Source organism: Meles meles, chromosome 18 (assembly GCF_922984935.1).
Source record: "Meles meles chromosome 18, mMelMel3.1 paternal haplotype, whole genome shotgun sequence".
Taxonomy (NCBI): Eukaryota; Metazoa; Chordata; class Mammalia; order Carnivora; family Mustelidae; genus Meles; species Meles meles.
In genome coordinates this window covers 12,858,249-12,868,752 of record NC_060083.1, presented here as the reverse complement: position 1 = coordinate 12,868,752, position 10,504 = coordinate 12,858,249, and the positions used below count along the sequence as shown (strand labels likewise).

The window sequence follows — 10,504 nt, the reverse complement described above, 5'->3', positions numbered from 1 at the left end:
ATTCCGGGAACGGATTATGCAATATTCCCAAATATCCCAGCGAAGGTGAGTGGATCCGTCAGGCAGCCAGAGGAAGGAGCCAGAGCTGAAAAACTTAAAACATATGAGAATATGTTAAAAGCAATGGAAATCTGCTTAAAAGTCTAGAAATCTGCCTTTCCCCACTTCTGAATGCTCCTGTGAGTTGAGATCATAAATGGTAAATATTGTTCAAAGAAAACCATTAAACGGAGCACTGGGATCCATCTGCCCAGGAAGATTTCATTGGCGACACTGCCGAGGCTCTTGCATGGATGCAGGTGTCCCCACGTGGGCCCCGCTTCCGAAAACCGGGGCCACGAGTTGGTGACATGGAGCCCTCCCACAGTCTCAGGAGGGGATTCCTACAGCAAATATTTGTTGACTGCCGAGGCGCCAGCCTCCCTGCAGGCAGTGGAGAGACTGTAAGGGGTAAAATAATTGGCCTTTTGGGAGCACCTAAAATGTGGCTCATGTTTATTTTTTTGTCCTGCTTTTCCCCAGAGTTGAGGATGTGGACTAAAATACTAAATTTATAGCACCATCGGGTGAGTGCCTGGTGTCGCCACCAACAGGGGAGGGCCTGTTTGTGTTTCTAGAAGCCCAGGAAGCTTGGCGTGGGAGGGCAGGTTCCCTTTCAGGGCTCCCAGCAAACCCCACATGTGTTCTGGGCTTCAGGCCACGCTAGAGCCATGCGCGGATGGAGGACTCGTGGGACGTGGGGCTCTGTGGCAGTTCCTCGGAAACTCTGGGCTGCCCCCCACCTGGCGCCCAAAGAGCACAGGCAGGGGGTGCAGAGCAGTTCTCTTTCCGTTCCCTCAGAAGTCTCATTTTCTCCTTCAACCTGATGTCTTCTTGGTTTCAGTCTTTAAAAGATTTTTAAAAATACACTTTAATGCACGGATCCATCATTCTCCTCCAATCCGCAGACCTCTCGTGGAATCGTTTGGCGTCACGTGGAAGCAGCTCTGGGGCCGGCGGCGGGACGTCCTGGCGGGGGCTGTGGGAGGGCAGGAGTCAGCACCGCGTCTCCCCTGCCCAGCACGCAGCCCCCGCCCTCCGGGGCCTGGGCCCAGCCGCGCTCGCACACCTGTGTGCGCCTGGGGAACCACTGTACGCGTGACTGCGTGCCTCAGGCTGCTCCGGACAGTGTGGCTGTGGGACTGTACGTGTTGAACCGGGAGCCAAGCGGTCGGCTGTTGATTCTGTGTGGCTCTTTGGACACGTGTGGTGATGTTGACAACCGTGTGGGGCAGCAGCCATCCGCACATTTCGTCCACGCTGGGAAAGCGTGAAGGGTGCTGGAAATGCCAAGAATGTGGATGGAATGTGTCGGATTTTACCCCAACGTTTGACTTGGGGCAGATGAATGCTGTGACCCTGTTTCTCCGACCAGCTCGGCGGGACCTTGCCCCGTGGCGGCTGGGTGACCGACGAAGCTGTGGCCCGGCTGCAGAACGTCATACAAAGTGCAGGTCCCAGAAACCGAGGAGTGGCAGGCAGAGCAGCCGGGGAAGCAGATGCGCCGTCTCTGTTGGACTCGGGTCCCCTGTTTGCCAGTGAATGAATCCTGGCAGTTCGGCTCCGGAATACAGGACGCCTCCTCCCCTTTCTCCGTGCCCTACTCCCCGCTGTTGTCGCCAAATGTCAGCCCCCGCACTTCGTATGCGGAGGGCTCATCTTGTGGGCTTGGTCTCCGCCTGGGGTGAGAGTGACCTTTTAAAAGCATCTTTCCCATTATGTGCTTTCTTTGCTTAAAATACCCCAGAGGGTTCCCGCGGATCTCACTGCCGACCTCAGCCGCCCCCCCCCCCCCCTCCGCGCGACTGGCAGGCTCCCCTGGAGTCGGGGCACAGGCCGCTGCCCCACCTCGCTCCCTTGGCTCCTGCCATGCTGGCCTTCTCTCTGTTGTTGGACTAGTCCAGACCCGTTCCCACCCCGGGCTGTCACTCTGGCTGCTCTGTCTCCCTGTGATACCACTCATTTTGGAGACGATGAGCCCTTCCCACCGGGCAGGATACCCTCAGAAATCTGCTCATCAGAGGGGCCTCCCCTCCTGGGGTCTGAGCCCCTGCCTCCCGCACCCACTCCTCGCCTAATCTCTGTCGTGTGTTCTTACCACTCTATGAAGTCACCATTGTAACCGTGTTCATTTATCTGTCTGCGGCCTGTCCCCTGCCTGAAGAAACCAGCCACACACAGACTGAGTCTCTGCTGGGTCCCCGGAACACACACACACACACACACACACACACACACACACACACACACACACACTGCTCGTCTGACGTGCTCACGACCACGTGAATAATGAATAAATAAGTCACTAAGCCACCAGCACCAGGCAGGAGTCTGCACCAGGAGTGCAGCTCGGGTCTCGCTCCCCCAATTACAGGAGAAGTTCCACTTTCACTCATACAGTCAAGGAAGCTCTTTGCCTGAAATTTAAACTTTAACACCTGTACGTGGATGGAAAGTACGGTATAATTCACTTAATTATTTTCCATCGCTGTATTTTAACCTCTGTTCATAGAACCTTAATTTCTAAGATGCTGTATAAGATAATAAGACTCATAAAATTGTTTATTTAAGCTCATCCAGCTCCTCGAGGAGTGATGACCTGAAACACCGGGACAGCGTGACTGCCACCAACATGCGCCCCCCCACCCCGTCTCCCTGCGGAGCCCGAGTCGCTCCCGCTGCCCCCACGTGCACATGGAGCCCCCGTCATGTTGGAGGACAGACCTTCTCCCTTCTTCCTGTTTAGTAAGAGTAGGTGGTAATGACAGATCTGCCTCTTTCTTGAAGTTTAGTAAATAGAACCTTTCTGGGACAGAAGGCGTTCATTATTACCCATTCCCATAGAGGTTTTAATCGTGAGTTTTCATCAAGCTGTGGTTTTCTTCCTCTGCAAGTCTGTGAGGTAAAGGATAATGGAAGTCACGCATGTACTCGATGAGCGTGCGTGTTCAGTCCAGCAGGGTGGCCTGCTACACACCGCCCATCTGCGTGCGGCACCCCCAGAAGACCACCCTGTGGCCGGGGTAATTATTGACGGATTCCAGGAAATGCCCCACAGGCTTGTCCGCTGCAGTTCAAGGCCCCTCTTTTGTCAATACGATCACTAGCCATTCTGGACCTGGTTCTAGATGCAGGATACCAAGACCCAAAATTATAATAATGCTCCCAATTAGTTTGGTTCCTCATAATCAAGATGTAATGACTTTCCAAGTCCCCCTCTGTGGTCGCTTTGCCGAGAGGCCCCTGCATTCTCCCCAAGCCTCCAGAAGCACAGGGGATGCGGAAGCCGTCTCCACACCTGCCTTGGAGACTCCTGCCCAGGGGGCGTCCCAGACGTTCTTTGAAAAACATATTGTTTTCTTTACAGGTTTTGTTTATTTTCCTAGTTCTGGCATGTGTTTTATTTTTCAGTCACAAAAGGGATTTTAAATAAAACCGAGAACTCAGTGTTCACAGGCTCAAACCCAGCATGTTCCTTTGTACTTGGTTGTGTCCCCATGTTCACCCACTCCGTGCCTGGCCTGCGTGCGGGCTGGGGACTCTCTCTTAAAGGCTCTCTGCTTGGCAGCCTTTGAACTCTTCTCCACCGTTTTAACCCTTTCACACTTCTGTCACTGCCGTCGGATTGGCGACGACATAACGTGTGAGCATGCGTTTCTAAGTCACACGGATACAGCCCTGACACCCCTCCACAGGGATTCTGCTGGGCCTCCAGAGCTCCTGGAGGGAGGGTTTGGGGGAAATGACAAGGGTTCACACTTGCCGGTGAGGTCATTTCTGCCACTCACATGATGTTCCTGCTGGTCAACCTCACCAGGATGAACCAGGCTCACTGCAAAGACGTGTGGAAATGTTCCCTTCCTAGAATGAATTTCCATGGCAGCGATTTCAAAAATGTAATCAAAAGGATTAGAACCCCAAGCCTTTCCTCTATTCCTCACACATACATCTTTAGGCTTTTTATACACATGACCCAGAGGCTGAAGGCCAGACTGTGTTTGCTTTTCCCAGGTAAAGTCCGTTTTGACAACACAGGAACATGCTTTGAGTTGGCCTTTCCTTGGTCTGTGGGTTTTTTTTTTTTGCCATTTTTAAGGATAACGTGTGTCTATCTGCCATAGGAACGCGTGTTTGAGCCACCCGGGGAGACGAGCAGTCCCGTGGCAAGTAGGAGGAGGTGCAGGGCTTGGGTGCATAGTAGAGACCCGCTGGGCCGGCAGGCAATGGCCTCCGTGCAGGGCCCCACTACGCGGCTTTGTTGTGGAGGACTCAGGCGACGATCTGAACATGATCTGGGAGCACATTTCCTGTTTCTAGCAAATCTTTCCTAAGCTGAGAAGCAACAAGGCTACCCTCTGATCATTTTACCAGATCTGTGCTTTTTAGGACGTGAATGTACTATGTCAAATTTCATTTGAATCTCAAGGACCTTCACATGCCCGCTCAGGGTGTTAAAGAGCAGCGCGGCCGTGGGTCTGGAGTGGTTCTGTGCGGGTGGCGGAGCCTCTCCCCTCGCCAAGCCGGCAGCCGGCACCGAGAGCCGCTAAAGTCAGGATGACGACACCTACGGACTTCTCCGTTCATCTTTTCATACTTTCTGCTTGGAATCCAAACCTCTCACTGCGGGAAATCAAACATTTAGCATCAACATTTGCCTTTCATGTATTAATGAAGATAGGTGGCAATGTTGATTTTTAAAGAGGAAAAGGTCCTCCCTTTGCCCAAACGGCAGCAGAAGCAGCTTACTCCTGCCTTTACAGACATTCATCTACTGCTCGCCGACTTCACAGCACAACACAAGGTCCTCTCAGGAGGAAGGAAATGTAAATGGGCTGCATTCTTCACTCCGACAAAAGGTTTGATTGTCACACAGTAAAGTAAAGCGCTCATAGGCACCAAGGTAAAGAAAGGAATGGAAACAAAGCTTCCCCCATAAAAACTGGGTCTCCCAAAGCCCAGCTTGCTTCAACACGCCTTGGACATGGCAGGCAGGTGCTGGTGTCCGGCAGCGTTGTTGTAGAATGAAGCTCCACCGGGTGGTTCTCTGCGTGTTTCTTATGTGAGGACCCACAGAGGAGGTGTCCGGACACCCGGGAGGGCAGTCGGATGTGGACGTTGATGGTTTCTATATACACTGGCTGAGGGGACGTGAGGCCGAGTGGAGGTCGTTTCACGTCTTTGTCCGCAGGCCTCCATCCCCATGAGCGTCGGTGTTCCGTGAGAGGGAGCTGTTCCCACTGTTCTCTCGGGTGATAATGAACCTGCTGGCCAGGCATCACATGCCTTCATTGCTGGTGGCAGGAGATGCTGGAATGACACAGAAACTGCCCCACATTTCATGGAACTAATAACCTTCGCTGTCCCTCCGTGTTGCCCTGAACTGGGCCCAGATGATCCCCGACAACACTGAGCCCCTGCACCCGACGTTCAGAGGCAGGCAGAGCCCTGCCACCTGGCATCAGAGTGTAGACGTGCACCTGTCCCATGTGGGGAAACACTAATTCTACTAAGTGGCATTATTTCCTTCGTGACCCTGGGAACCAGTCCGGACGTTGACACTGCACATGAGACAATGCCCGGGAAACAGTCCCCATCAGGACGGGGGCTGGGGGCACAGAGTCCGAACAGCCACAGGGTATTAGCACCTGCTCTCCACACTGGAAAACGTCTCCTTAGTGGCTGAGTTCACACCTTCTCTTCTACTGGTGTTTTCCAGTGACTCCTCAAGCCTGACCACCAATACCTCCCTCCCGAGGCGCTGAGCCACAGATGGGAGCACGGCGAGAGGAGGGGATGAGTTCCGGAACCATCCCTGATTGCACGGTCAGCCGGCTGTGAACCCAGCACATGTTGGCTCCATCCACACGAGGTGGAGACTGAGTGAGGAGGACCATTGTCCATGGGGACCAGGACAGGATTCTGAAGCCAGGGACTGTGTGCTTGCTGGCGCTGCTTCTTTCCTCTCCGGCAGTATTTACCATGGTGTCGCTACACTCAGGGCGACGGTGCGGACGCACCTGCGGCGATGGCCCCCATGGCAGTGCCCCCGCAGTAGCCCTGGGATTTTGTGTTCAGGCTGCACCAGCGGCTGCTGTTTCTGGAGACCCATGTGTTGTATGTCATTAGGTCAGGGACAATGTCCCCAGGACGTGCCGTAAAGTCACAGATTGCAGACACCAACTCAAGAGAGTCCCTCTGTTTCCAAAGAAAAATGGAGATCCACCGCGATCACCATCCTCTCCGCGTGGGCACACTTCATATTCCCAAAGCGACTTCACAAAGTGACCAGTCAGCCTTCAGAACCGCCTTGAGAAATCCTTGTTCTGATCCCCATTTTATGCAGCAGTGAATTAAGGGCTAGTGAGAGGAGAGTATAACCAGAAAGTCTATGTGGGGACCAGCCCTTGCCGTGTCCTACACTGTTAAGAAGACTTCCAAAGCCCAGTCCGGTGCCTGCTCCCCTCCACTGCTTCCCAGCAGAGTGGGAGCTCCCGGGGCTTTCCTGAAGGCTTTGTTGGTGGAGTCTGTGATCAGCTCCCAAAGACACACAATGCTCTGGCGGTTATTAGTAAAACCCCATCATGTGCCAGAGCATCCCAAATGCTCCATATTTCTAGAAATCACTTTCTTGACGTCACAGTGTTGACAATTCCATCAGAAAGCTCATCACAGAAAATGTTTGCGCTATCCAGACAAATGGTGGACATGTCTCCAAGCAATAACATTTTCATCCCAAGAGTTTGGGATTCTGTGTAAAATGATCCCATTCAATGTGGAGGCCCGTCAGTTTGTTTGACACATGGATGCTGTGTCATCTGGTGGCCACAGTCCCTGTGACCCAGAAAGGATCTTTAGTCTTCCTACCAGTGTTCTAATAGTGTGAACCAGAAAAGGAGACACGAGATGGGAATCTGGACTCGTACGAGGAAGATTAAATGGGGGAACCTCTGGTTGGGTTAATATCTCATAAAGTACGGCTCACAAAAGCTGGTGTCATTCTCGCTGGGCAGAGGACTCAGAAGAAGTGCTGGCTCCTCTTCCACCTGCCCTAACTATGAAGCCACAGAGCCTGAGACCGGCGTCAGCTGGTGTGTCCTGGTTACTGACATGGAAAAGCCATGTTCTGGAACCCACGGCCTTTTCCCCACAAACACTTTATCTGGGAATTATCTTTTCTGCAAGCCCATTAAGTCTAGTCCCAGGAAACCTATCAGAATTCAAAAAGGTTTATACAGCTCCCCGCTCAGCACTCATCCAAAACCTTGGTCACAAGGTATTGGGCACAAGTGAATTGGGCACAAGTATTAAGAGCACAGTGAACCCCTCTCAAAGCTCAGGGTCCTGCTTCCCAACACTCCTTAATGACCAGAAGTAGCTGTCAAGATTGACTTGCCGACGCCGTGCAGATGGAACCAACTACTGCTAAGGCCCGACTCCTCACTTCTTTTACGTTTCCAGAGTGCACGTCACAGTGGGGTCCCACCAGCTCAGGCTGCTTTCCTTCTAGTCCTATTAACTAGTACTATTAACTAGTACTTTGTGTATCCCAGGGCCTGTCTCTTGAAGTTTCAATTCAGAGGTACTCAAGAGCCCGTAACAGGGACTGTGTAAAGTGATGTGGCTGAGGCGGGTATCTAACCAGCAGATGCTCACAGCTCTGGGGATGACAGGTTCTAGAAACATCCCTCGTGGCATCCATGGCAGCACGTATCACGTCCTGAATGGGAGGCACTGGTCAAGGGCGTGGATTCACACAATGACAGAGGAGAACTGGGGGAGACAACAACTGGACTCAGAGGGCCAAGGAGGAGGGTTGGGGGAAGAGCTCTCTGAACTGTTGTGGCTCCTCCAAGTTCCTAAGGCTGCCATTATGCCCGGGTGGCCACGGGACCGTTCGAAAGTGGCAGCATCCACTTGGCGTGGATGCTGGAGGGCTTGCATAACCCACAAGGAGGAAGGAGGTGAGTAAATAGATAATGAAACATTCCAAAGTCCATGCGTTACTTGTCAGGGCATTTCTTCCAACTTCAGAAGATCCTATGGCAGTTTTTTTGGATGCCATCATTGACATAAACTGTTTATCTGTAGTACGAATTACTTCCAGAAACTTCCAGGTTGTGAGAAGTCATCCAACAAATACTGACCGTGTGCTCAAAGCTTGTGCCAAGTGAATGAGACATTGGCCCCATTCTCAACAATCTTGATCTCATGAGGGACGGAATGTCCTGATGCCCCCGAGCCAGAGCACAATGCAGAATGCGATGATTGTCACAAAGACGTAGCTTTTAAAATAGTAAGTGTCTGATGAAGAGGGTGGGTTTGTAGGAAATGAGAACCAGACAGGCTGGCTGGAGCATGCCCCAGACTCACAAAGGACATGATAGTGTTTGCACCAACCTCAAAGTCAGGATAGATTCATTACAGAAGAATCACACAAACAAAGTGTAAAGAATGATGGTGCTGTGGGGTGGGGGTGGTCAAAACACGGGGAAGTAGTCTTGGTGAGACAGAAACGAGCAGACTGGTCAAACGAAGTTTGGACAAAGGCTAGTGCTGGCCTAGACTGCATTGGTGGTTTTTGAACCCGGTGGTATCTGGGACCAGGAGTGGCGATCCTGTCGCTCTGTGAGTGGACTAGGAAGTGGGTGTGAAGGGAGGGGTGTGGGGAGGAGGTTGCAGGAGGGAGCCAAGACAGAACAGCTGCGTCCCAGGTGGCAAGACCCAAGCTCCAGTGCTGCTGGTGGCTGCCAGAGGCTTTGGGGTAAGTGTTTAAGGAATCTAGGCCTTGGCTTCTCCAAAAATAAGCGGCAAGTTTCATCTCAGCTTCTTTCCATCTTGGACAAGAAAGTCCTGTAACGTGGATGTTGTCCAAAGCAGAAGCAGTGAGTGGCACTGAAGAAGGGAGAGAAAGGCAGCCGTGTGAGGGCTCGGAAGAGCCTTATGGTTCGCTCCGCGTGGCAGAGTTATGAGTGGCTTTTGTTTTCATGACACTTACCTTCATTTTTTGTTCTTTTCTATGCATGCTACTGTGTAATAAACATGTGCAGTTTAAAACCTGCACCCTCCCGCCATTGCCACCACACTCACTGTCACACGCACGCACACAGGCGCGTGCACACACACACACAACAGAAGTATCGGGATGTCAGTTTTGAACGCCCGCAGCTCTGTGCTCACTCTGGGGGGAAGAGCCTGAGTGGAGCTTCACCATATGCTGACTTGCCCCGTTGTTCCAGAGGCGACTGTGTCTCAGGAGGGGACTGTACCTGTTCTGATCCACCCATCTCACACCCTTGAGAGACAGGAACTCCCAGAATTAAGTTATTCTGCCAGTTTGGTTTTGGTTTTGTTTAAAACACATTATTTTATGACTAAGGCCTAGCTTCCCCACAGACAACATGAAAACATACTCTCGTGTCACAGATGAAAAGCTAGAATCTTGGGACACCTGGCTTGGTCAGTTAAGCGTCTGCCTTCGGCTCGGGTCATGATCTCAGGGTCCTGGGATGGAGCCCTGCATGGGGCTCCCTGCTCAGTAGGGAGCCTGCTTCCCCCTCTTTGCCTGCCTCTCCCTTGCTTGTGTTCTCTCTCTCCCTCTCTCTGATAAATAAATAAAATCTTCAAAAAAGAAAGAAAGGAAAAGCAAGAATCTTATCTACAAACGTGAAAGAGGAAATTCTCCAAAACCATGAATGGGGAAATTACATCAGTTTTATATCATAAATGATGTCTCATGAAAACATTAACAGAACAGATCAAATCGAGACCAGAGCATGACAGACAGGCTACCGGAGCCGCACACGCCTGGAGAATGAAAAAGTTCCCTCACGTTTAATCTAATCAAGTGTATCTTTACATGATTTGTTCTCAATGAGGAAAAAGAGCCACATCTGCTCTTTTCTGCCCCCTCCCTCCTCCCTCCAGCCATGCTTCCTACAGTCCTGGTTGGTATTTCTCACTGTAAATTGAGAAATCCCAGCGAGCTCATGGCGTGGTTTTGCTTCTGTCGAGGTGAACCTGTGCACATTTGTGTTTGCAGGAATTCAGGGGGCATCCAACTCCCCTTTCGCAGACAGCATCTTGAGGGCAGTGACCCCAGAAACACTGAGAGTACCCACTTCAGCCGGAATTGTCCCTCCCCCAGCTCCCTCACACCATACTGTAGCTGGTAAATGTTTCACAGAATTTAAATGTCATCTTATGCGAAGCTGTCCTCATCAGGGTAACTCTGTCTTCGGTATTCCAGGAGGATGTCTTGCAAGAAAAGAACCAGGCAGTTTGCAGTTGATGTCTTCTGGATTGGGCCACTCGACTTCATTTCAATCCACTGCCTGCCCTTGCCAAGAACCCGGAGGGGCTGTCTGGGTGGAGGTCACGGTGCAGGGCCCTTGCGGGGAGGGGTGGGCAGGCACGGCAACCTCGGCTCCGGTCCTGAGGAGGCTGTGTCGCGGAGGGTCGCAGGGAT

At 52.0% G+C, this 10,504-nt stretch overlaps 1 protein-coding gene across 1 annotated transcript in view; it reads left to right on the top strand.

The window, feature by feature from the left end:
* Window positions 1-10,504, top strand: part of LOC123929990 (receptor-type tyrosine-protein phosphatase N2-like) — a 68,057-nt gene that overhangs the window by 1,481 nt on the left and 56,072 nt on the right. Inside the window, exons 2-4 of the mRNA XM_045986226.1 lie at window positions 1,061-1,265; window positions 1,415-1,487; window positions 1,579-1,664. Coding sequence (XP_045842182.1) covers window positions 1,061-1,265; window positions 1,415-1,487; window positions 1,579-1,664 — 364 coding nt within the window. The remainder of the gene's footprint in view (window positions 1-1,060; window positions 1,266-1,414; window positions 1,488-1,578; window positions 1,665-10,504) is intronic.